Consider the following 27926-nt stretch of genomic DNA (forward strand, 5'->3'; position numbering starts at 1 on the left):
TGTTTTAAATTACCTGATGGCACATCAACTGCCGCCTACGCTATCACTACCCTAGAGAGCATTGTAAAAAGCAAAAGAATCCCCTACAACTCGGCACAAGCGGCAGAAATAATAGCCTTGACCAGAGCCTGTGAGATTTCTGAGAATTTAAACGTGAACATATATACTGATAACCAGTACGCCTTTGGCGTGGTTCATAACTTTGGACGACTCTGGGCTGAGAGGGGTTTCTTAGCATCACATGGGGCCAGAATCCAACATGGCCCTTTGATTGTACGATTGCTGTCTGCACTCACGTTTCCAAAGCACCTAGCAATAGTGAAATGCGAGGCGCATAAAAGAGTGACATGTAAAGTGGGAAACGCATTTGCAGACAGGACTGTGAAACAAATTGCCACTGATTTAAATACCAAAATGATGACAGTACAGTCTGAGGAAGTGCCTTGCATGATAGAAGATGGGATTGCCACTGTCAAAGAAATGCAGGGCGAAGCTACTGCTGATGAGATACAAGGGTGGGCTGAGGGCTCTGCTGAATTAGATTTGGAGGGTTGTTGGGTGGACAAGAGAACTAAAAACAGGATGTTGCCGAATTCCTATGTAAATGCAATGGTCACAATGGCCCACAGCCCTACCCACATATGTGCCAAGAAAATAATCCAGAATCTAGCTACGGTATGGGAGAATGAAAACATAAAAAAGAATGCAGGGAGGTTGGTCCAGAACTGCATCACATGCTTACAACACAATGTAGGAAAGGGAACGGTGACTCCGACAGGAAGTTTTTGCCCTCCCTCTATGCCTTTTCATTTCATAGAAATGGAGCAATGCCAAAATTTGAAATATGTTCTAGTGGTAATATGTGCATTCAGCAAATGGGTGGAAGCATATCCTTTAAAGGACTGCACGGCAATGAGCACAGCAAAAGTAATACTAAAGGAATATTTTTCCCGGTTCGGCCTGCCCGTGTCATATAGTCAGATAATGGTCCACATTTTGTGGGCGCAGTGATATTACAGATATGTGCAGGTCTCCAGATTGATAAGCGATTCCATAGTTCGAGACATCCGAGTTCGGCCGGTCTTATTGAACGACATAATGGAATCTTAAAATCTAAGATCAGTAAGATATGTGCAGGAAGCAAGGTGAGTTGGGTGGACGCATTACCATTAGCGCTATTGTGCATGCGCACGTCAGTACAGGCAAGGACTGGGCTCTCCCCGTACGAAATTGTCATGGGGAGGCCGGCAAATGTTTGGTGCGTACCTCAGCCTAAGCGGCTTTGCGATGTTGAGCATCCTGTGCTTAGTACTTATTTTGGACTTTTAATACAGAAACTGCGTTTGATTCATCAGCAGGTGCAGGAGGCTTTACCCGTGAGGTATACTGGTCCAGGGCACGCGCTGGAGCCAGGAGACTGGGTGCTACTTAAAAACTTCGAACGAAAATCATTGTTAGCACCCAGATGGCGTGGCCCCTATCAAGTATTTCTGGCAACGCAAACAGTGATTCGCGTGGATGGGAGGAAGGCGTGGACCCATGCCACGCACGCTAAAAAGATCCCACCGACGCTGAAAGACTTGCCTGACGGAGACGACCAGAAAGAAACAGCAGCTCCGGAATCGATAGGAACTGTTGCCAGTCCCTTACTACAGAATCTGCCTAAACCTGAAGTGAAGCTTGAAGCGAAGCCTGGAAGGAATGCTATAAAAGAGAAAGGGCAAAGAGTGCCCCAACGTTGGCCAGCTGAATCTGCATCACTGCGGGCCGACACAAAGCGTGTACCACTTTGGCGCCCACCAGCATCTGCCATTGTGCCACAACCTGAAATGAAATCTACATCACTGCTGTGGCACCCACAGCCACTTTTTATTGCGCCACAAGACTCCGAGTTTGAGTCTGGGAGCGCACCAGCACTATTAATTGACCACACTGTACCAGGAGCTAAACAGTACAATCTGCGGCTTCGAAAGAAGGAGGGATCGAATCTGCATTTCATTGATCTCTCATCATTGCCTCTGGTTCTCATCATGGATGAAGAGGGAACTGGGGGTCTAGAGGAGAGAAGCGTGAGAGTTGTGCAAATCGGGCAACTCAAGACTTGCGGCTCCTCGGTGCGATCATAAAAATCCAGGTGTCCGGAACCCGAGTGAACAAGCGGGGCGAACATGGTACAAAGGCAATTGATAAACTGCTCTGGAGTTCTTTTGAGCAACATGCGAATGCATAATGATCTTGCCTAAACGAGTAAGCAATCCAGGCTGCTAAGAACTGGCAGAATTAACTGTTGACATTTATCGAACTTATTGACATTCGGACGAGTGCCACAAGGAGAGATATTCACGACGACCACTGCGGAAGAAGAAGGACTGTGAGAGAGAGGATGCCAGAACCAGCTTTAGCCTCCTCCTGCACCGGTGCTGATAACAAATTAGGTATAAAGACTGAAAAGTTAGAAAAAAAACATTGTCGAAAAAACTGTAAGCTGATCTTAACGATAGTTATGTGTGTTATGAGTATGTTAGCACCAATAATGACAGCGTTGATACTATGGTACGTGGAAGCAACGCACCCATTGAATATGCTCTTGCCGGTAATTAATATCTCCACCAATGAATGCCTGGTTCATGTAATTACTTACACCTTGTCCCCAATGGAAGAGAGGCACAGAGAAGGATATGGGAATAATACCCTATTGCTCATAATGAACATGACACATGCAATTTTAAAGAAAAATAATTGCTGGGTATGCGCCCATTTACCGCAGCATGCTGGGAAGGGAATCGGTTGGTATGTGCAGCCATTACCATTAAGTTCTGCATGCAGTGCATCACTGAGTACATTATTTTATGGGAAATGGAATAAGAGTGATACGGGTCAATTAGATAAAACAAACATGAATGAATTCGAGGAAATAATTATGAGACCCGTAGGCTGTTCTATATTTCATAAAGCACGAATGATAATCCAAAAACCTACGCCTAAACCTGTACGACGAGATAGATTGTCTCCACCATCCATAACATCAGTAATCACGTTTCGTGTTAGAGCAGAAGAAAATAAAGATGCAATACAGTGAATTATAGCCCATGAACTGTCCCTTTTTGCCAAAAGAAGAAAGGCTCCTATTCAGCAGGAACGTTTACTGGTTGCATGAATACAGCGGTTCTCAAAAGAGAAGTAGAACCAGTGTATGTAGGTGATCCCGTTTATTTTATATGCAGAGAAAAAGCGTATCCCTGGTTACCTAGAAACTGGGGAGGCACATGTTATTTGGGTCTACTGTTCCCAGGAGTGTTCCTCTTGGAGACAGCAGATGTAGCAAGGCTATCCAGATCTAAGCCGCGAAGAAGTACAGTAGACGCTTTGATTACAGAAGACTTAGCAAAATCATTTGTACCATTTCTGGCGCAAGCAATAAATTCCTATAACATAAGGCAACTGTCCAGAATATTAGAGAATACAATAAACATAACAACAGTTATACTATACTACATGACACTAGAAGAAAAGGGGATTAGATTAATGACATTGCAAAATAGAATGGCTCTTGATGTAATACTGATTGATCGTGGGGGGTTTGCAAAATCGTGGGATCAGCGTGCTGCGTATTCGTAAATGACTCCTTCCCTACGATTTTTGAAGTGATAAGAAAGTTACACGTCCTTAGTTCTGAACTCCATACCATGAATGGGAACTGGGAGGCAGGGTCCTGGTTCTGGGAGATATTAGGTGCGTGGGGATGGAAGTTAAATTGCAATACTAGTAGTAGTGTAAGAAATATTTATGACTTGCTGTTGTTGCATACACTGTCTGCCCCTAGTTTGCACTGAGATAAGTGAAGAGTGTATGCATATGGTAACCCAAAAACAAACACATGGCCAAGATCATAAAGATGCTCATGAAATGAAAACAATAGAAGAATTCATGGCCATAAATATTGGTGAGAATGAAGACGCATATAGTGAGGAGGGGTTTGTCAGTCTAGAAAAATAGATACCTTTCACGACCAATGGCAATGTATCATATTGGCCGACGACCAAACGTCTCATGCACTAAACGTCAGAAATACAGAATCATAAGTTTGACCAATGTGCAGCCATTTTGATGTAGCTAGAATCGCCATTTTGTTCACTAATGTTTGCTCATTGCTTTTTGTTCAAAACTGCTTAGCCAAAAGCTTATTCTGCTTATTCTGCTTCACTGATTACTTTGTTTTTCAAAGAGAAAGAGCAAGGCCGCGAGGCCAAGAGTTATTCGTTGAAACATAATGTAGGTAGCCCCAGAGAGGAATGCCCTCCCGCATATAGCCTTGGAGGAGAGCAACACAGCATTTAATCATTTCACTGATGCCAGCCAGTCTCGTTAATATGGTAGAAATGCTAGTAAGAAACAGCTAAAGGCTTGAATTATGCTTTTCTTACGGCCCCCCTTTCCTAAGCCCAGCAGAGCGTGCTGACTCCCAGGACACGAATAGCAAATAGGAGATAGCAAGACCTGGAATGCGACTCTTCCCCCGTACACAGCTTGCCTGCAAGAACAGAAGCACTGTGTTCTGTTCAACAAAGAAATATGTCTCTAGACTCGCAATGTTGCATATTGTTGCTAAAATAGATGTTTGAAGGTGTCATATTCGTCGGAATTGTCAATCATCAGACCCAATTCAAAGAAACTGTACAATGGGCGTAATGAACATGTCATGACTGATTGCAGGATGTCCATTTTGTATATATGTAACTGATGTACCTTATTTGCTCTCTTGTGTCCCTCGAGGTCTCGAGACACACGTCGCGGGCCGTGAGACCGAGTTGGCCAACTGAGACTATTTGCTTTGCAATAAACCCTAGCTTTTGGGAATACAACCTCGTGTCTGATGTGTCAGTTCGTGTGTGGTGATTTGCCTTGTCTCCACTACGCGAGGGTCCCCTAGTGGCCCCTTCACATCAGTCACCAGTAATTGTGTTGGAGGGATAAACCGTTGCTCTCGCCACAGGTTTTCATAATATTGCTTCTTAAAATGCAAGTGGCATAAGCGCTGAGAAGAAGCACAGGTGGCACTTGAGTATCAGTGCTGTAACTAGAGTACTCCGAGGGTGTTCAGGAAAACAACACTATGGTTGTGTCTGTTTCATGTCCATGCCACTTTATGTTTTATGTTTGTATGTGTGCTAATGCTTGCCCATAGGGCCATGTGTTACGTTCTTCATGCTGGGAAAACCTCCCAAGGTGTATGTTCCATTTTTGCTTGCTTATATGTGCTCCATACAATTGTATGTCTACCGGTGCCTGTATCAAGGGGTACTAGAGGATAAGTGATCAAGGAAAGTGTACCAGGGACCCGTATTAAGGGGTTCTGCTGGGCATTGAATTTGTGCTGATGTTCTATGGTATTTTTGAAGGTATTAGATAGTGTAGGGTTTTTTCCCTGCCTCTTCGCCGGTCCTATCCACAATAGGCATTCCCTAACCCTCTATCCGCTGTTCCTAATATTCCCCTCCCCATCCACAACCTCTTCCTAACCCTCTTCCCCCCATTGGCTGCCAAGTGGTATCCTGTATTTTGCATATCAGGTATCTGTGCCAACCACAGGTGGCTGGTCGACTTCATTCAGCTTCTGTGGTTCGGGAGAGAGTGTCGACACATCTCACCCCATTATTGTGTACTGGTTTTTTGACATAATAAGCGACCCCCATATTGGGATACTTACAACCACCCAAGCCAAATGGAAGTGACTACTCCTGCAATGGCCGATGTGCTAAAGGTGCTTCAAGATACATGAACCCAGGATCAACCTTGCACTTTACTGTCTCCGATCCCTCCCTGAGGACCAGAGGTGTCACAGTGGTGATATCACAACCCTCACAGTCACAGGAATAGTGAGTGCATGGGTATGATGTCCTGCCTCCACTAGTGAACCCAGGATCAGCCTTGCACTTTACTCTCACTGAACCCTCCCTGAGGACCAGAGGTGTCACAGTGGTGATATCACAACCCTCACAGTCACAGGAATAGTGAGTGCATGGGTATGATGTCCTACCTCCACTAGTGAATCCAGGATCAGCCTTGCACTTTACTGTCACTGATCCCTCCCTGAGGAGCAGAGGTGTCACACTGGTGATATCACAACCCTCACAGTCACAGGAATAGTGAGTGCATGGGTATGATGTCCTACCTCCACTGGTGAACCCAGGATCAGCCTTGCACTTTAGTGTCACCAATCCCTCCAAGAGGAGCAGAAGTGTCACACTGGTGAAATCACAACCCTCACAGTCACAGGAATAGTGAGTGCATGGGTATGATGTCCTACCTCCACTGGTGAACCCAGGATCAGCCTTGCACTTTAGTGTCACCAATCCCTCCAAGAGGAGCAGAAGTGTCACACTGGTGATATCACAACCCTCACAGTCACAGGAATAGTGAGTGCATGAGTATGATGTCCTACCTCCACTAGTGAACCCATGATCAGCCTTGCACTTTACTGTCACTGAACCCTCCCTGAGGAGCAGAGGTGTCACACTGGTGATATCACAACCCTCACAGTCACAGGAATAGTGAGTGCATGGGTATGATGTCCTACCTCCACTAGTGAACTCAGGAGCAGCCTTGCACTTTACTGTCTCCGGTCCCTCCCTGAGGAGCAGAGGTGACACACTGGTGATATCACAACCCTCACAGTCACAGGAATAGTGAGTGCATGGGTATGATGTCCTGCCTCCACTAGTGAACCCAGGATCAGCCTTGCACTTTACTCTCACTGAACCCTCCCTGAGGACCAGAGGTGTCACAGTGGTGATATCACAACCCTCACAGTCACAGGAATAGTGAGTGCATGGGTATGATGTCCTACCTCCACTAGTGAATCCAGGATCAGCCTTGCACTTTACTGTCACTGATCCCTCCCTGAGGAGCAGAGGTGTCACACTGGTGATATCACAACCCTCACAGTCACAGGAATAGTGAGTGCATGGGTATGATGTCCTACCTCCACTGGTGAACCCAGGATCAGCCTTGCACTTTAGTGTCACCAATCCCTCCAAGAGGAGCAGAAGTGTCACACTGGTGAAATCACAACCCTCACAGTCACAGGAATAGTGAGTGCATGGGTATGATGTCCTACCTCCACTGGTGAACCCAGGATCAGCCATGCACTTTAGTGTCACCAATCCCTCCAAGAGGAGCAGAAGTGTCACACTGGTGATATCACAACCCTCACAGTCACAGGAATAGTGAGTGCATGAGTATGATGTCCTACCTCCACTAGTGAACCCATGATCAGCCTTGCACTTTACTGTCACTGAACCCTCCCTGGGGAGCAGAGGTGTCACACTGGTGATATCACAACCCTCACAGTCACAGGAATAGTGAGTGCATGGGTATGATGTCCTACCTCCACTAGTGAACTCAGGAGCAGCCTTGCACTTTACTGTGTCCGGTCCCTCCCTGAGGAGCAGAGGTGACACACTGGTGATATCACAACCCTCACAGTCACAGGAATAGTGAGTGCATGGGTATGATGTCCTACCTCCACTAGTGAACCCATGATCAGCCTTGCACTTTACTGTCACTGAACCCTCCCTGAGGAGCAGAGGTGTCACAGTGGTGATATCACAACCCTCACAGTCACAGGAATAGTGAGTGCATGGGTATGATGTCCTACCTACACTAGTGAACCCATGATCAACTTTACTGTCACTGAACCCTCCCTGAGGAGCAGAGGTGTCACACTGGTGATATCACAACCCTCACAGTCACAGGAATAGTGAGTGCATGGGTATGATGTCCTACCTCCACTAGTGAACCCAGGAGCAGCCTTGCACTTTACTGTCACTGAACCCTCCCTGAGGAGATGAGGTGTCACAGTGGTGATATCACAACCCTCACAGTCACAGGTATAGTGAGTGCGTGTGTATGATGTCCTACCTCCACTAGTGAACCCAGGATCAGCCTTGCACTTTACTGTCACTGAACCCTCCCTGAGGAGCAGAGGTGTCACAGTGGTGATATCACAACCCTCACAGTGACAGGAATAGTGAGTGCATGGGTATGATGTCCTACCTACACTAGTGAACCCAGGAGCAGCCTTGCACTTTACTGTCAATGAACCCTCCCTGAGGACCAGAGGTGTCACACTGGTGATATCACAACCCTCACAGTCACAGGAATAGTGAGTGCATGGGTCTGATGTCCTACCTCCACTAGTGAACCCAGGAGCAGCCTTGCACTTTACTGTCACTGAACCCTTCCTGAGGAGATGAGGTGTCACAGTGGTGATATCACAACCCTCACAGTCACAGGTATAGTGAGTGCGTGTGTATGTGCACATGCAGTGCCACTGGCTGCGGCCATGGAACACAGGCGGTGGAACAGGAGACACCAGTATTCTGAAACTGTGGGGGCACCACGCCTGGTCAGAGTAAGCAAAGGTGAGTCTAGGAAGCACACTCAAATTATAGAAGAGGGTGCCATAGCCCCCAAGAACATTTTGAAACAAAAAGGTTTACAATTATGAATTTTACAATACTGTTTTGAATGAAAAATGGGTAAAATGTGAAAAATGTTTACATGCAATACTGAAGAGAACCATTAGAGTCCAACACTCCAGAGCCTCGAATGGGTACCAGACTGGCACACAATGCAAAAGATCAAAAATTTTGAGTTTTCATTTTTAAACCACAAGTACCTTCTCAATTTTAAAAATGCCATCACTGTATTGAAAGGTTGCATACATGTGCTTATTTATTTCTTTATTTTATTGGGTATTTATAATGCGCCTATACACAATGGGCCTCATTACGAGCTTGCCGGTCTGGATACAACGGTACCGGTAAGCTTGCCGGTACCATTGTATCTGGACCAGCAAACTCCGAGTTGTGCTCGCGGGTGCCTTTCATTCCGCCAGGTCTGACCGGGTGGAATGAAAGGCACCGACGAGCACAGCATGCCTGTAGCACAGGCACCGTAATGAACAGTGCCGGTGCTACAGGCATCCCCAATCCTATTGAGCCCTATGGGGCTCAAATGGGAATGGGGATCACCCGATTCCGGCACCCGCGGAAGGGCAATTACTGGGTCTGGCGGGGCCGGAATAACCCAGTAATTGCCCATTCGCGGGTGCCGGGCTTTCTTGCAAGTTTGGAGGTAGCCTTGCCGGTTTTACCGGCAAGGCTACCTCCAACCTTGTAATGAGGCCCAATGAGCTTCAAGGCGGAACAAGAAACAAGGGTGCGGGAACAGGGAGGACAAGACAAAAGATGATCCAATTAGGCCTTGTGACATTTGGATCATGCAAGTGCAGTAAAGAGAAGTGCAGGGGGAGGACTGCCGCTGTCGGGGAGAGTTTAATTGTAATTGTGAACGCTGCTTGTCATGCAAACATGGAAAGCGGTGCTCACAATGAAAAGTAAATGCTGCCTGGCATGCCAGCATGCCAGGCAGCGTTTACTCAGTTTGCGCTGCACAGTGCAAATGTGAAGGGCAAATGGCGGCGTACACATTTGTATGCCGTGATACAAACAAGAGGAAAAAATCCAGGACATTGCACCCAATAAGATGAAAAAGGTGTTTATTATTAGGTCAGCCCTTCGGTGATAACACGTGTTTCGGCCCTTCCTGACCTTTTTCAAATCAGGGCTAATACATTCTTAGTATATCCATAAACAACCCCTTGCTGGGAGTCATAAATTCGTTTTAGTAGTTACGTATTTCTATTGGGTTAGATCCCATCTACATGGAAATTTGTCTGTCATACGCGTTGGCTCATTCAGGGCACGGAGCTGGCGGGCGCCATCCATTGTATTAGCCCTGATTTGAAAAAGGCCAGGAAGGGCCGAAACACGTGTTATCACCGAAGGGCTGACCTAATAATAAACACGTGTTTCACCTTATTGGGCGCAATGTCCTGGATCTTTTCCTCTTGTTTGTATCACTGTTTATGACGGCTTCTTGCCCAGCTTCTTTACCTTTAATCCAGTGACCTGCGACCAAACTTTAAATTGTACATGTGGATGTAGAGGTCTCCTATTCCTATACCACATTTGATCAAGAGACTGCTACCAAATAGACTTGCTCTGTTATAATCGTGGAATCACGAGTCGCCGAATAGACCAGCTGTACCCATAAGCCTGGCTTACATTCACATTTGTATGCCCTCTTTTGTCCTTTTGTTTGCACCCCGCAGTGCATATGACAAACATCTGGCAGCGGGGACCTCCTTACATTACAGTGTAAACGCAAAGTGTCCCTGCAGCCAAATTACGCATTTCAGGAGCAAGAGCTTCAGGATCTTTTTGCTCTGGTGTGCTGTGGATGAGTGCACATTGGAAGTACCCTGGGGTCTGCGTGAAGGTCCGGTGTGGTGTGGATGAGTGCACATTGGAAGTACCCTGGGATCTGTGTGCAGGTCTGGTTTGTAGGTGTTGTGTGTTGGGTCAAAGAGGCATTTGAGGCCAGAGAGAAGCCACGATTGACCATGGTGCTAGGATACATTGGCGGGGAGCATGGTATGTGGGCTGATGGCGTGGAAAGTCGACTGGAGGTGTGGTATGAGGGCTTGGGTTGTGGTATGTGAGCTGGGGGTGTGGTATGTGGGCTCGGGGTGTGGTATGTGGCCTGGGGGGTGGAATGTGAGCTGGCAGCGTGGTATGTGCGCTGGGGGTGTGGAAAGTGGACTGGGGGTGTGGTATGTGAGCTGGGGGCGTGGTATGTGGGTTGGGGTGTGGTATGTGGCCTGGCGGGTGTGGTATGTGGCCTGCGGTGGTGCTATGTGAGCTGGGGGCATGGTATGTGGGTTGGGGTGTGGTATGTGGCCTGGCGGGTGTGGTATGTGGCCTGGCGGGTGTGGTATGTGGCCTGGGGTGGTGGTATGTGAGCTGGGGGTGTGGTATGTGGCCCGGGGGTGAGGTATGGGGCCTGGGGAGGTATGTAAAATGGGGGTGTGATATGTGGGCTGGTGGTGTGGTATGTGAGCTGGGGGCCTGGTATGTGGGTTGGGATGTGGTATGTGGCCTGGCGGGTGTGGTATGTGGCCTGGGGTGGTGGTATGTGAGCTGGGGGCGTGGTATGTGGATTGGGGTGTGGTATGTGGCCTGGCGGGTGTGGTATGTGGCCTGGGGTGGTGGTATGTGGCCTGGGGTGGTGGTATGTGAGCTGGGGGCGTGGTATGTGAGCTGGGGTCTGGAATGTGAGCTGAGAGCCTGCTATGTTTGCTGGGAGCCTGGTATGTGGGTGGGAGCCTGGCATGTGGGAGGGGGCTTGGTATGTGGGCTGGGGGCCTAGTATGTGACTGGGACAAGGTTTTGGGGCTGGGGGCCTGGAATGTGGCTGCGGGCCTGGTATGTGGATTGGAACATGGTACGTTGGCTAGGGGCATGGTATGTGGGCTGGGGGCCTGGAAATTGAGATGGGGCCTTGAATGTGAGCTGGGGGTATGGAATGTGGGGTGGGGTGTGGTATGTGGGTTGGGGACTGGAAAGTGAGATGGGGCATGGAATATGGAATGGGGTCATGCCAGGTGGGCTGTTTATAGTGGTGTAGTGTTCTGTTTGATCTCTGTTGGGAGGAATCTTTGGCTTTCCATGTGGCATATGGGCTGGTTACAGAGGTCTACTGTTCTGTTTGATCTCTGGTGGTGGGGATCTCTGGCTTGCCATGTGGTATGTGGGCTGGTTACAGAGGTGTAGTGTTCTGTTTGATCTCTGCTGGATGGGATCTCTGGTTTGCCATGTGGTATGTGGGCTGGTTACAGGAGTATAGTGTTTTGTTTGATCTTTGCTGGCGGGGCTCTTTGGGTTGCCATGTGGTATGTGGGCTGGTTACCTAGGTCTAGTGTTCTATTTGATCTCTGTTGGGGGGATCTGTGGCTTGCCATGTGGTATGTGGGCTGGTTACATAGGTCTAGTGTTCTGTTTGATCTCTGTTGGGGGGATCTTTGGCTTGCCATGTGGTATGTGGGCTGGGAACATAGGTCTAGTGTTCTGTTTGATCTCCGTTGGGGGGATCTTTGGCTTGCCATGTGGTACGTGGGGTGGTTACATAGGTCTAGTGTTCTGTTTAATCTCTGTTGGCAGGGATCTCTTGGTTGCCATGTGGTATGTGGGCTGGTTACAGAGGTCTAGTGTACTGTTTGATCTCTGTTGGCAGGGATGTTTGGGTTGCCATGTGGTATGTGGGCTGGTTGTAGGGGTCTAGTGTTCTGTTTGATCTCTGCTGGCGGGGCTCTTGGAGTTGCCATGTAGTATGTCGGCTGGTTACAGAGGTCTAGTGTTCTGTTTGATCTCTGCTGGCGGGGATCTCTTGGTTGCCATGTGGTATGTGGGCTGGTTACAGAGGTCTAGTGTTCTGTGTGATCTCTGTTGGCAGGGATCTTTGGGTTGCCATGTGGTATGTGGGCTTGGGTGTGGTATAAGGGTAGGGTGTGGTATGGTGGCTGGGGGCCTGGTATGTGGGCTGGAGGAATGGTATGTGGGATGGGGGCCTGGTATGTGGGCTGGAGGCCTGGAATGTAAGCGGGGAGTCTGGTATGTGATGGAGACGAGGTTTTGGGGTTTGGGGCATGGTATGTGGGCAGGGGGGTGGTATGTGGGCACGAGGCCTGGAAATTGAGAGGGGACCTTGAATGTGAGCTGTGGGATGGGGTCATGCCAGGTGGGCTGTTTATAGTGGTGTAGTGTTCAGTGTGATATCTGTTGGGAGGGATCTCTGGGTTGCCATGTGCAAGTGGCTCTTCATATAATGAGTGGAAGTTGGGAATGTTAATTCAAGAAGTTAGTGGATGACCTGATAGGCAGGTTAGAGACTCTAGGAAGATGGAAGCAATACCTTGTCTTATGAGAAATACGTAAACTCAAGCTCCCTATAATATTTATTCATTGGCTCTGGATTTCTGAAGTGTTGTGGAAGGCATGCTCTACTTTCTGACCTTTTCCATGCATCTGAACCTGCACAATGGGATTTGACATAATTGGTCCCACCTGACAAACAAATTACTTACCGCTGGTAATGTTCTCTCTGATAGATGCTCCCCCCACACATTCCTCATCTGTTGTAATCCTATCCCATCGCAGCTGTTCTTCTGAAACATTTCCACCACCAGAAGGTGCATCAGGGCCAGTATATATTGAGGTGCACTGCTCGTGACCTCAGTTGCACCCCTTTTCCCTAGCACTCTGATGCTGAGGCACCATAGAACCGATGGTGCACTAGCCTTCTGCTAAGAGGAGCCAGTGGGGAGTGGTGAGGAACCTGTGGGAGGAACATCCATCAGAAAGAACATTACTGAGAAGTAATTTGTTCTTCTAATGGATTCTTTCCTGCCACTGATTCCACATCTAGAATGGACTCCTAGAGCAGTATGTAAATCTGGGGGAGGGAAGTAGCAAGAACACCACCTAGACCAGAAAACCTTGGAGGACTGCCCTACCTGAAAGGGCATCCTGGCCCGCAAGAGAAACTGGAAGAATGTACACGTTGAGCATTGGACAGGATTTAATACACACCAACTTGAATCATTGTTACAAGACTGTCCTTTTCTAAATGTGCATGGCCTGATGAGGAGCACTAGATGGAAACTTGAGTAGACATAACCGTAGATCCCACTCCAACAGTAGGTGGCTCTAACTTGGGTTTGCCTGGAGAAATGTGGTAATTAATACATATACCACTTGGAAAATTGACATTTATGCACTTTAGTAGACAATGAATAAGTCCTAGCAGTAAAAGTTTAAGAGAAAGATAGGAGTTCTGGTTACAGAATAGATGTATTAACATTGTGGTTATTGCACAAGTACGAATGGTTGTTTGTATGACTGGGGGTGAAGTGGATGTGAGGAATGATGTGTGATCAATGGTTGGTGTGACATGTGTCTTTTTATAGTTGGCTTTTCATACATGATTAGTCAATGTGTTTCATGCTATATTTTGTAGATGTTTTTTCATAACCCTATTTGGCTGATGAACAAAATAATAAAACATGAATTTCAATAAATACACTGTCCTTTGTTTAGAATACATATCCTTTAAATATGACTGTTTTGGGAGGGAATGTGTAGGGTTTTAAAGTGTGAATTGCATCGACAATGGTTGAAGAGGTTTGCATTTGTCCACAGAAAACTGCAACTTTGTATGGCCGCAAGAGAAACCAAGTAGTAATGCTTCACAAACGTGTGCAAGATGTCCATGTTGCTGCCTGGCAGATATCTTGGACAGGGACCCTCCTCTGCAAGGCAGGGTGGCAGCCATTTCCCTGGTAGAGTGAGCTTTGAGACCTTCAGGCACATCCTTTCCGGCCAGATCGCAGGATTCCAAGATGCAGAGAATGATCCACCTTGACAGGGTCCTTTTGGTCACAGCCCTGCCAGGATGAGCACCAGGATAACCAACAAAGAGCTGCTTGTCTTTTCTAGCCCCCCTAGTACTAGAGGCGTAGAACTTCAGGGCCTGCACAGGATCCAGCTGACGGACTCGTTTCTCTGCCTTGGAAGGGTAAGGCGGAGGAAAAAACACAGGGAGATGGATCTTTTGAGAGAGATGGAAATCCGGGGCCACTTTTGGCAGAAAGGGCGATCTCACGCTCAGCGTCACCTTCTCTTTGGAGAAAACCAAATAGGAAGGTAAAACAGACAACATATGGTGCTGACTCACCCACCTTGCGAAAGTGAAGGCAACCCGGAAAATTTAATAGAACAGGAATGAAGGAGCTCAAACTGAGCACCCAGGAAAAAATGTAAAACTACGTTCAAATCGCACTTTGGGACCAGCAGAAAGCCCCAAGTTTTCGGACACATTGGCCATCATCCACTGGAAAGCAGCATGCGGATTGTCCAGAGTGGGAGCCGGCAAGATATCCATCTCTGGGGATGTGTCCAAGCCACTGAGGACCCGCAGGTCCTCAGCTCATGAGAACATATCCTTAATTTCCCTGTAAAAGTCTTCAGGGAAATCCCTCTCTTCCCTGGAAACCATGGGCTCCAACTCGAAAGGCACCTTGATCACCTTCCTCGTCATAGATGGAATACATCTTCTCATGAAGGTGTTTCTAGGAAGGAGAGTGTACGCCCGGGGAGCTTCCACCACACTGATGTTGAACGGCATGAGGACATCGAACCTAGACCCGTTGCTTGCACCACGATGCCCATAGACCGGGGCATCCGGTGGCTGGACCCTTCATTTAGCATTGGAGCTAGGCCTGCGCCCAAAGTCATACGAGAGAGGACTCAGTTCAACAGATGCAGTGGGACCCGTCAGCGATCCGACTGGAGGTGCCTGCGACAGCACTGAGGCTGCCGTGGCAAAGATGTCCATCCTCTTTAGGTAAAATGCCTCCCATTCCTATTTAGTAGAGCAGTGGGTAGGAAAAGGGACTTGTACCTGCCATTGTGGGGACGAGAGAGAGAGAGAGAGGGAGAGAGAGAGAGAGAGACTGACTGCGGGCCTCATTACACGGTAGGCGGTAAGGGTTTATCGGTACCGGTAAACCCTTACCGCCTTACTACGAGTTCCCTTTGCGGGAACCGACCTTAACGGCTGGTTTTGCCAGCCGTTAAAGTAGGGTGCCGCAAAGGGACCTTGGTGCTAATTACGGTACGGCAATTTGCGGTACCGTAATTAGCGCCTTCCCCATTCCCATTATGCCCTATGGGGGCAAAAATGGGAATGGGGAAGAGCCTTGGTGAATGGGGAATTACCGCCCCCGCTCACCTTGGAGTAGGGCGGTAATTCCGCCATCCACCAAGGCGGACACGGTAAAATACCGGCGACAACCATGGCGCTAATAGCGCTATGGTTACCGCCTACCGTGTAATGAGGCCCTGCAGCTCAACACTCTTTGGGCCTCATTACGAGGTAGGTGGTAAGGGATTACCGGCACCGGTAAGGACACCGGTGCCGTAATTCCTTACCACCCTATTCCGAAGTCCCTTAGCGGTTCCCTTCCTTAACGCCTGCTTTTACCAGGCGTTAAGGAAGGGACCTGTTAAGGGACTTCAGAGCTAATAACGGTATCGCAAATTGAGGTACCGTTATTAGCTCCATCCCCATTCCCAGTGAGCCCTATGAGGGATGGAATGGGAATGGGGAATGGTTCCCGGAATGGGGACTTATAGGGTCCTCCAAGGTTGGAATGACCCGGTAAGTCCCTATTTCGGGAACCCGGACCCAGAATGCGGTAAGGGGGTAGCCATGGTGCCCCTACCTCGTAATGAGGCCCTTTGTCTTGTGGACTTAGGTGAAGGTGAATAGTTTTGCCGCCCTTTGCCAGAGGACCTTCAAGTGCATGAACAGGCATGACCCGCAATGCTGCGTGTCGTGCCACTCGCCCCAAACAATAAAGACAGATCTGGTGCAGCCCCAATCCGCACACAGCTTGAATCCTAGCGTAGCCTGGTGCAGAGAAATGTTTGCAGGAAAACACATTGCGATCAGTAAACAGAGTGCACAGAAGAAAGAAACTGAGGTCATGGGCGCGTGCCACAATATATACTGCCCGGAAGTCAAGTCTGGCGTGGGGTGCATAGAGGAGTACGACAGAGCCGACACAGCTGCGCCCCCTGGTGGCAGAAAAGAACAGCTGCGCTGAGACCGGATTATCAAAGATGAGGAATCCTTGGGAGGATAGAATCTGTTAGAATGCAGTGTTATTTTGTTATTACTGGATTATGACGCTCATAGTTTTACTATTAAATGCTCTGTCTTTGTACAGGTTCTTTTTTTATTGCCACGGGTTTCCAAGCACCTTGGACCTGAGTAATTGCACAGAGAAACACAGTCTTCCCTTTAGATTGGTATTGGTTGTGGGTCTCTTCCTTGTCTTATTTAATCTGTTGATATTTAACATATTAAATTATGAAGGAAAACAAATTTACTTCACTGTAGTCTACAAAACTATTGCGTCGTAAATTGGTGCTTGGAAAATACACTGCAAAGGGCCAGTGGCCATCACTTTCCAAGAGTGTGGCGGCAGGAAACGACAATGCACAATAGGTCAATACCGTGTGGCAATCAGTAGCCTGCCGCACAGCTTGCCCCCCCCCCTCTAGATGTGTGGGTGTGGAGAACACAGTCACTGTACCTGATTCGTTGGGTCCCGCCTCGCTTCCAGATGGAGGGACGTGTGCTGCAATGAAACGCAGGGTGTAAGCTTTTTCAAGTCTTTTTAAAGAATCTCGTGTCACATTATACAAATAACACAATCAGAACGTATGATCTGCTAACACATATAGCAAACCCCTTTAACTTGACACCTCCAACTGTTCCCCTCCCCCCACCATTGGTAATATAGGAATTGACCTACAATAAGGTTGCCAGGATAGCCAAGGACCAGCACAGACCATGGTTACCCGAAGTGTACAGGCTCCTCGGGTCATACTGGCAGACCCCCAACTCATCCACAGCCGCCCTAATGTTTGGGGTCCGCATACAAGTTGGGCTCTCCCTTCGTCACACCTGGACACCCCCAAGATTGAACAATGGGCGGGTAGAACAAGCACAACAAGCCCACAAGGAACAAGAAAGTCAGACGAGGCATTCCACCCCCAGCAAACTCCATGCCCTTGGTCGAGAACAGGTCCCCCCCGAAGAAAACGGCGCTGTCATACGAGTCTCAGACCTCGACAATTGTCAGAAAAGAACATTGCATGGTGACTGCATACCAGGGAAATGAAATGGTGACCTGGAATTCCTCTCACTTTAGAAAAATGCCAGCTCTAATGTGGAAGGAGACCCAGGAGGTATCCCCCGAAACCAGTAAGGATGCGCCGGCAGAGATTGAACCACAGAATGTGAGCAATGTTACCCCATCCAGAGAAGCAGACATATGTCCATGACACACCCGGGACAGAGACCAGGAACCACCGAAAGAGACAGCGACTCCTTGCCGAGACGGTCATCCTCGCTACACCCCCCCCAAAGTAAGCCACCGCCATCCACCAAGCCATAAGGGTTTGTCTTGGCTGGAATCTATCAAGGCTCTATGAGCAAGTGTAACTATTGAACTTTGTCAGTATGTCTTCTGTTATCCAATTTGGAGAGGGATGTGACGTTGTCAGCGTCATGACACGTGTATACTGAAAGGGAATAGAGGCAAAAGCCCGGGAAGATCACAGAGTGACTTCCAGAAAGCAGCCCGGGTATGTTTCTCATTATTGGGCACTTGATGCGCAAAGCAGGGTGCTGCTAAGCCACTATCACAGTGTGTAGACCTGGGGCATTGGATGTGGGCTTGGGTGCCTGACATGATAGCTGGGGGTGTGGTATGTGGGCTGAGGGTGTGGTATGGGGCCTGGTATGTGAGCTGGGGGCCTGGTATGTGGGCTGGGGGCTTGGTATGTGGGCTGGGGGAGTAGTATGTTGGCTGGGGGCCTGGTATGTAGGCTGGGGAGTGGCATAGGGCCTGTTATGTGAGCTGGGGGCCAAGTATGTGGGGTGGGGGAATGGTATGTGAGCTGGGGGCCTGGTATGTGGGCTGAGGGCCTGGTATGTGGGTTGGGCGAATGGTATATGAGCTGAGGAGTAGTATGTGAGCTGGGGGCTTGGTATGTGGGCTGTGGGAGTATTATGTGGGCTGGGGGAGTGGCATGTGGGCTGAGGGCATGGTATGGGGCCTGGTATGTGAGCCGGGAGCCTGGTGTGTGGGCTGGGGGCTTGGTATGTGGGCTGGGGGAGTAGTATGTGGGCTGGGGGCCTGGTATGTGGGTTGGGCGAGTGGTATGTGAGCTGAGGGCTTGGTATGTGGGCTGTGGGAGTGGTATGTGGGCTGGGGGAGTGGACTGTGGACTGGGGGCCTGGTATGTGGTTTGGGGAGTGGTATGTGGGCTGGGGGAGTGGTATGTGGGTTAGGGGAGTGGTATGTGGCCTGGAGCCCTGGTAAGTGGGTTGAGGGCCTGGTATCTGGGCTGGGGGAGTGGTATGTGTGCTGGGGGAGTGGTATCTGAGCTGGGGGGCTGGTATATGGGCTGGGGGAGTGGTATAGGGCCTGGTATGTGGGTTGGGGAGTAGTATGTGTGCTGGAGCAGTGGTATGTGGGTTGGGGAGTGGTATGTGGGCTGGGAGCCTGGTATGTGGGCTGGGGGAATGGTATGTGGGCTGAGGGGCTGGTATGTGGACTGGGAGCTTGGTATGTGGACTGAGGGCCTGGTATGTGGGCTGGGGAAGTGCTATGTTGGCTGGAGGCCTGGTATGTGGACTGGGAGCTTGGTATTTGGGCTGAGGGGCTGGTATGTGGGCTGGGGGCCCGGTATGTGGGCTGGGGGAGTGGGATGTGGGCTGAGGGGCTGGTATGTGGTCTGAGTGGCTGGTACGTTGGCTGGGGGCCTGGTATGTGGGCTGGGGGAGTAGTAGGTGGGCTGGGGGCGTGGTATGGGGCCTGGTATGTGAGCTGGGAGCCTGGTATGTGGGCTGGGGGCCCGGTATGTGGGCTGGGGGAGTGGGATGTGGGCTGAGGGCCTGGTATGTGAGGTGAGGGCCTGGGATGTGAGCTGGGGGACTGGTATGTGAGAGTTAGGGAGAATTCTCCAAATGTGCTAATTTCCCTTACCTTCTGAGACCCCCAGCAACTTTGCAGGATTTCTAGGATTTGATTTTTCTACCTGGGAAGAGTGTGAGCCTTTTTTACCACTTTTCCATGTATTTTGTGTGTGTTTTACTTTTGTGTTCTTTGGTTATGGAGTCTTAACACAAATCCATAGGCATCATCTGTTTCTGTGTGTCACACAGCACCTTCAGTGCAGTGGCACAGGGGTGTCTTTCAGACTTCCCAAGGTTTAAATACCTTCTCTGGGACTGACTACTGTCTCCCAGAGCATGTAAAGTTAAATTGACTTTACTAGTCTCTTTAAATTTACTGACCCAGCATACACTATCTTCCTATAGAGTGCTGGAGGGGTTGCCTAGCTTCACCTGAGTCAACACACTCATGTAACAGTAAAAGGTTACCCTTTCCTACGTTAAATGGCTGGTGGCAGTGGTTTAGATCAAACTACCAAGATTTTTCCCTACCGCTAACAACGGTAGCTAAATAGGGTCAGCCATGTTTTTCAATATGGCGCCCAAGACCTACCTGTAAAAACGTACTCGGTCATCTTTTTTTTCCATTTCTTTTAGGAAAGGTTCTTCTTGTGTTTGTCTCTGCGCGCCAAACCAGGTTTGGTCCCTTTGTTTGTTTGCCTTTGGTGGGCTTCAGTGCTGAAGCCCTCCTCTGGCACCAGGGCATCTGGGGTGGACAGGATGTGAGGGAGGTGCCCAAAACTCCCTGTGCTTAGTCTCCTAGGAGACCTGAATGCACTCTGGCGTGATTGTCCGGCTGGCTGTCCGGTAAGGATAGCCACCCTGCTGTGTGAGTGACAGCCAGGCTGGAATGAATGGGGGAAAACTGTTTAAAAGCAGGTCTCAGGGACTTGGAAAGCAGAGTCGATCACTGGAATGAAAAAACCAAAGAGGAGAAGAAGGAAGAGGACTGCTGCAACTCCTGGATGACAGGTGAAGCCCTGCTGCAGGTCCGAATTGCCTGAAACTCCATCGACAGAGAAGACCTTCAAGGTTAACTTCTTCCCTTGAGTTTGGTGGGAACAACCAACTCGCAAGCCACCGGGACACAGTCCTATTCTGGTCGAATTTTCATCAGAGTGCTGTTGAAAACCGGATAGCCAGAGGTAAGGAAACCAGCTCGCGGACTTAAAGGCACTCACTCCTTAAACCGACGTCTTGCTGCAGCTTTTGGCTGCTTCCCTGGGCAGTGCAGGAACCTCCCGACGTCCTCCTTCTTGTCCCCATGACTGAAGATCAGGAACATCGAGATCTGCTCGAACTGCCAGGAACAACTAACTGCCTCAGCTACAGCTTTCTTCATTGACAAGGTACTGTGCAAACGCGGTCCGGAAATCTTTTCGGCCATCGAGAAAGTGCGTGAAACTTTCCTCAACTATGAAGACTTGTCCTTCCCTAAACTTTCATGGCGGCCTCCCTGTGAGCTCTGTGTGGCTCCCTAAAGATCCTGAAGAATCGTGTGTTCTGTGGCATTCGAGCAGCATGTAAACGCCAGCTACTGACAGCCAAAAAGTTTCTCCACAGGCTTCTGCAGGCATTTCACTCGCCCGCTGTGGTTTCGCCCGTGTGCGAGGGGCTGCGAGGCCCTCCACCCCCCCTCCCTTCATCTGCCTGGAGAACGCGGCCTCGCTGAAGCTGTGGGGGACCGCTGCGCACGGGGGGCTGAGCCAGCCATCGCAATACGGGGAGAGGCCCGCGCCTCGCCGGAGTCCCTGCGGCGCTGTGAGGAGCGAGGGACTGCGTCTCCACGACGCCTAGCGGCGCCGTGCCGGATCGCCCGCTGCGCGCAGCCAGAGCTCCTGGAGGATCAGAGGAGCCGGCGTGAGCGTGGCTGCAGTGGCCGATGCTCGATCGGAGGACCGGCGGGGTCAGCTGGTGCCGCGAGAGTCAACGGTGCGATCCGGGCAGCGGTCCAGCAGGAAGCCAGGTACGCGCGCCGTGCGTCCATACTGCAGTCAGCCCCCGGATCTCCCGTGATTTCGGGCCCGTGGACCCCGCGACCCTGCAGGCCCTGTAGCCATTCACCCGCCAGAGGGAGAACATCGAGCGGATGATTGCGCAGCGGAGGCCCCCGCATCCCAACGCCAAGTCCATCCTTGGGTCGTAGTCCTGCCCAGGGAACATAGCATTCAACTACTGGCAGCACTGCAAACTTACCAGATATGGGGCCACGCGTGAATCTCACAGTGCAAACCCATGTGGCCCCGTGCGCATAAGGTGGAGGCCATCCTACAGGGGATTATCCCACTACCCCCAAGACACCAAAGTTCCCACCTGCATTGTGCTCCCAGCATCCAATGTGGGGACACCAGATCATATATTTGGCGCAATCTTACCTCCAGAACCTGAGTGCAGCCTAGCCCAGTCTGCAGCACTACCCAAGGCTTGCCTGAGAGGGATCTCAAAGGCGCAATCGCTCTGGACTCATTGGCATTCTTCCTACAGCCGTGACACGTCACCCCTCTCCATCCCATGCTGAGCACTATAACAGCAACAGGGCGATAACAATCCTGAGACCCAAGATCCGTGACGCACGCCGGAGGCCCCCCAGCTTTCTAGGCACCGGAATACCCTGTGACCCTCCGGCTGTCCCTCTCGGGTGCGCCGCGCGTCGCCCCCCTGGCGCTACACCACCCGTATTCAACATAAAGATGGGGAAAAATTACAGATCTCAGTGAAAATTAAACTTTGAAGGCTGTTCCTCCACCAAGGCGACCTCCTCAAACAGCAGACCACAATCACCTAACCAAGAACTGCCCCATGAAGCCGGAGAGACACAAGAACTTGACATCAGAGAAATTCTGTTAGACCTCAAGGCGGGAATAGGAGGCCTAGGCAGCAAACTAGACTCCCTCTCTTCCAAAGTCGACCAACTCCAACATCGGCTGGACAAACATGCTGACAGATTAGACACTGTTGAGCAGAGGGTTTCTGACCTCGATGACGGTTCATCGGCCTTAACCTCCAGAGTATCCTCATTAGAAACACAAGTGAAGGCAGTGAGCGCCAAGATCGAGGATCTCGAAGGACGCTCCCGACGGAATAACCTAAGGATTGTCGGTGTCAGAGAGCACCAGCCTACCCAAAGAATGGAAGAATACGTAGAGAAAATCTGCACAGATCTATTCGGAACAGAGATCCTATCCAAGCTCTTCGTGGTCGAGAGAGCACATACAGTCCCTAACGCAAGACCGGTCCCAGGAACAAACCCGCGGCCTATAATAGCAAAACTGCTCAATTACAGGGACCGCAAAGCCATTTTGAGAGCCGCCAGGGACAAAGGTGCGCTTCCATATGACGTAGACAAGATTCAATTCTTCCCAGATTTCTCCCAAGCAGTTCAGGCGCAAAGGCGATCATTCACAGCAGTAAAACGAAGATTACAAGAGAATCAAATTCAGTACTCCATGCTTTTTCCAGCGAAACTTCGCATTCAATACGGAGGCAAAACCCAGTTCTTCAACACACCGGAGGAGACTAATGAATACCTAGACCGCAATGGCTGCAGGCCTGCACCAAATGATGCAAACCCCCAAAGAGGAAACAGACCGAGAAGAGATCCGCCATAAAAGACCCATTCTATCACTGGCGCAAATAGGAGATAACTCGTTGACACAAAGACAACAACATCGCCACTACGGAACAAACTCACACTGAGGTTAGGAGCCAGCCTCCACTTGGAGGGCCACTAGCGCCCCTAGCACAGCAATGCTGACTGTTTTGTTTACTGAGGACTGTTCACCATGGGCCAGTTGGGAGTTGCCCAGGAAGGGGAGGGTGGGTATATCGTGGGCCTGTTGGGGGTTGCCTGCGCAAGGGAGGGATCCAGGAGGTATCAAGTTATTCTCGTCCTACCAACTACGTTCAAGCACACAACAATTACAGATCTTCATTCCGGAACCTGTGACGCGTAACAGGCCCATCCGCTCCTTTAAGTTCTATTTGATCCGCATGGCTGAGGTGGCGCCAGTCACCTCCTTTTCATCGCAGCAATATGGGTTTACTTAAAACTGCTATCTGGAACATCCGTGGTGGCAACCAATCCACCAAACTCAGGAAAGTTCTTCAATACTAACGAGGACACAAGGTCACTATTGCTATGCTACAAGAAACCCACCTTACACCATCAGCAGAGCAATATTGGGCCCGCTCATGGGGCTGCCATAGATACTTCTCGTCGTACTCCTCATACGCCAGGGACGTTGCAATATTGATCGACAAGAAAGCCAGTTTTAGCCTGATCAGCTTCAAGAAGGACGAGGAGGGCAGGTTCATGTTAGTAAGAGGTCTACTTGCCGGGAAAGAAATAGTTTTGGTGAATACCTATGCCCCCAATGTCGACGGACCAAATAACTTTAATTGGATTATGTCAAATTTGGGTGCATACACCTCTGCAACAATCATCTGGGGAGCAGATCTCAATACCCCGCTAGACCCCCAAATCGACAAATCGCACGGTTCAAATAGCAGGATCTCCAAGGCCAGCCGCCAGGTCACGGAGATCTGCCAGGCCTTTGGACTATCCGATATCTGGAGACACACTCATCCGAATTCCCAAGACTAGACCTTCCACTCAGCGGTCCATAATACCAGTTCCCGCATCGATTATCTACTGGTATCAACCCACAGTCCTTACAGCTGGGGCTCCTGCCAAATTCTGTCACGTTCCCTCTCCGACCATTCCATGGTTACACTCGACTTTATGATATCCGAGACTCCGAAAACCCCCGTGAACTGGAGATTCAAGCCAGGCTCTCTCTCAGATCCTATCTTCGCTGATGAGCTTCGGCAAGACATCACCACTTTCCTTGAGACAAACCAAGGCTCAGTCAATTCAGCTGGTACGTTATGGGAAACACTGAAATGTTACGTGAGAGGCGTGTGTATGGCCAAGGAAAATGGCATCCTAAAACTGATCAGGCGCGAGTTAACAGAAAGTGAACAACGCCTGAAAGACCTTGAACAAAAACAAACAACATCCCCAGATGTGCAGATCCAGGCCGACCTAAAGATAGAATTATCAAAATTCCAAGAGACGGCCGAACATGAACTGAAATTCTTGGGCCGCAAACACATGATCAGACAATATGGGGAGGGTCAGAAACCCGGGCGCTCCTGGCCCGTCTTCTGAGACTAGATCAAACACCCCCCCCCGGGTGGAATGCATCCGAGACTCACGTGGTAATCTGACATACACTGAAGAAGACATTGTGAGCACTTTCCACAAATTCTATCAAGACATGTACAGTTCTCGAATCACCAGTAACCCTGAAGAGCTCCAGAACTACCTCAACGATACCGAACTGTACTGGGTAATCCATGATCTGCGCGAACCACTGAATGCACCCATCACACAGGAGGAAATCACAGAGACAATAAAATCTCTCCCAAACACTAAAGCACCCGGCCCCGATGGCCTCACAGGCGAATTTTACAAAGCCCACGCATCCACGCTTGCCCCGCTACTCCTCCAAGTATACGAGGAGGCCCTGGAGCGAGGGATCCTTCCACCCACCCTCCGCGAAGCTAACGTAATTCTCATCTACAAATCAGGCAAACCCCAAGATGATTGCGCCTCCTACAGGCCGATCTCATTGATTAACCTCGATAACAAGATTCTGGACAAGATCCTTGCAAACCGTCTCCTTCCTCTCATGCCCGCACTGGTCCTGGGCGACCAAGCCGGCTTCATTCCTGGTCGCAATACGACATTTGGTATTCGCCGACTGTTTGGAGTTATTGCCACACTCGACCCCACGCAGCAGGCCATAGCTGCATTGTTAGATGCCGAGAAGGCCTTCAACTCCGTCGAATGGCCATACCTCTTTGCAACACTCACACAAATGGGTCTGGGTAAACTTTTTATAAGGATGGTCTCATTACTATATAATGATCCCCGCTCTTACATCACCCTTGGCTCTACAAGATCTCCCGGAGTCAGGTTGGAACGTGGCATTAGGCAGGGATGCCCCCTGTCGGCCCTCATTTTTGCCTTGGTTATGGAACCACTTGCTTCCAGACTAAGAACACACCAAATTAATAGAGGCCTCACCCTGGGCCCACATAGATTGATCTTCTCCCTCTACGCTGACGACGTGATGCTTTTCATCAAAGATCTCCAAACTAATCTCAACCCGATCATGCGCGAAGTGATCCGATTTAGCGGCATCTCTGGTCTCAAAATAAATCATTCCAAATCGGTAATATTTCCGCTGACAATAGCTACTCCTATGTTCCGCGACGACCACGGATTTAAGTGGGAAAGCACCAGGGTTCGCTACCTAGGCATTCTCATGTCGCTTAGCCATGACGAGATCTTTAAAGATAACTACGGGCAAGTGTTTCAACTGAAAGCCTTTGCCCTGTCTGTGAATGTATTTGAGCTGTCTATTCTTATAACCTTGTCTTTTCCCTCCTTTATTAAGTATTTGAAGTGCCATTTTGCTCCCACTTAATTTTGGAGCTAAACTTTTTCATTTACTTACGGGTTAGATTTTTGTGGTGTATTAATGTGTGATATTGAGGTGCTTATGCTAGAGTAATGTTTTACAACTGACTGAGTAAATAAATGTATATTCTTTTACCAAGAAACCTTGAGTAAGTGTTTACTTGAATCACTGTATTGGTTGGTCGTTTGTGTAAGTTGTCTTACTGCTCATTTGCTCTTGAGATATGTCTGGCTGATCAGCCATCACTACCATTTTACTGTTTCGTACAGGCTTGTACCAAAGGTGAAATTGTGCTTACACTTGTAGTCCTAATTGCCTATAGTGTTCCCCCAGGGTACTACAGGTGATTCTGCCTAACTGTGAGCTGGTAGCCTAGTATGTTGGTGGGGGCCTGGTATGTTGGTGGGGGCCTGGTATGTGAGCCGGGGGAGTAGTATGTGGCCTTGGGCCTGGTATGTTGGCTGGGGGCCTGGTATGTGGGCTGGGGGCCTGGTATGTGGGCTGGGGGCCTGGTATGTGGGCTGTGGTAGTAGTATGTGGGATTGGGCCTAGTATGTGAGCTGAGAGCCTGGGATGTGAGCTGGGGGCTTGCCATGTTGGCTGGGGGCCTGGTATGTGGGCTGGGGGCCTGGTATGTTGGCTGGGAACCTGGTATGTGAGCTGGGGGAGTAGTATGTGGACTTGGGTCTGGTATGTGGGCTGGGGGCCTGGTATGTGGGCTTGGGCCTGGTATGTAGGCTGGGGGCCTGGTATGTGGGCTGGGGGCCTGGTATGTGGGCTGGGGCCTGTATGTGGGCTGAGGGCCTGGTGTTGGGCTGGGGTCTGGTATGAGGACTGGGGGCCTGCTATGTTGGCTGGGGGCCTGGTATGTGGGCTGGGGGAGTAGTATGTGGGCTTGGGCCTAGTATGTGAGGTGAGGGCCTGGTATGTGGGCTGGGGGAGTGGTAAGTGGGATGAGGGCCTGGTATGTGGGCTGGGGCCTGGTATGTGAGCTGGGAGCCTGTGTCAGGGGTGGCACTCTATTAAGAGTGGCACAGGACACCCAGAAAGGGTTTGGGTGGTTGTGCCAAATAAAGTGGACAGATAAGAACACACACAGCGGAAAGGAAAGAGAACGAAGAGTAAGCAAGAGTAGCAAGGGAAAAGATACAGAATGAATACCCTCTTGGGGTGTATGCAGATATAGGAAAAGAGTATTCCACGAACCTTGGAAATACTCTAGCCTTCTGCACAGTTTGCTATAACAGAGGCCCACGCTGTTTGCTCATGACTTGGAACAGCAGCTCTGGGTGTCTGTAATGTAGAAACAGGACAAGGGAAGGGGCAGAGGTTGACTGATGGGAACCAACAGACAAGCTCTGTACAAAAGGGTCTACAAACAGTACAAGAGAAGATACTACAGACAAATCCAAGAAAGGAGGTGATAGCAAACTAGCAGAAGGAAATGAAAGGAAAGACGTGTAACAGGATAGGATAGCAGAGGACAGTAAGGAACAAGGTTGAGAGCTCAGAGGAGCAGGAAAGCAATGAGTAAGCCCACAGGAGTAGGACTGTTAGGTAGAACGCCCAGAGGAAAAGGGCTTAGGGCAGCAGAGTACAGCAGACTGCACGGCAAGGATCCCGTAAGGGCCGGGCAGTAAGGAGTGAACCCTGAGGGACAGGGCCGCTGAACGTAGAAGGTAGCAGAGGACTGTAGAGGGCTGCTAGGCCGAGAACCCAGCGGAAAAGGTAGGTAGTAGGCAGTGGAGCGTGATAAGCTGCAAAGTAGGAAGGCCCAGAGGACAAGGGCTGTAGGTAGCCAGAGTGAGGTAGGCTGCAGAGCAGGGAGCCCCAGAGGACAAGGGCTAAGGCAGCCGGAGTGAGGCAGGCTGCAGAGCAGGGAGCCCAGAAGACAAGGGCTGAAGGCAGCCGGAGTGAGGCAGGCTGCAGGGCAGGGAGCCCAGA

General features: G+C 49.8%; 1 protein-coding gene across 1 annotated transcript in view; it reads right to left on the bottom strand.

Annotated features, from left to right (window-relative positions):
- LOC138481610 (GLIPR1-like protein 1) overlaps positions 1-27926 on the bottom strand; it is a 1920818-nt gene that overhangs the window by 170571 nt on the left and 1722321 nt on the right. Inside the window, exon 7 of the mRNA XM_069613805.1 lies at positions 17063-17107. Coding sequence (XP_069469906.1) covers positions 17063-17107 — 45 coding nt within the window. The remainder of the gene's footprint in view (positions 1-17062; positions 17108-27926) is intronic.

The sequence above is a fragment of the Ambystoma mexicanum genome, chromosome 5p, assembly GCF_040938575.1.
Source record: "Ambystoma mexicanum isolate Mex_15411 chromosome 5p, UKY_AmexF1_1, whole genome shotgun sequence".
In the NCBI taxonomy this organism is placed as follows: Eukaryota; Metazoa; Chordata; class Amphibia; order Caudata; family Ambystomatidae; genus Ambystoma; species Ambystoma mexicanum.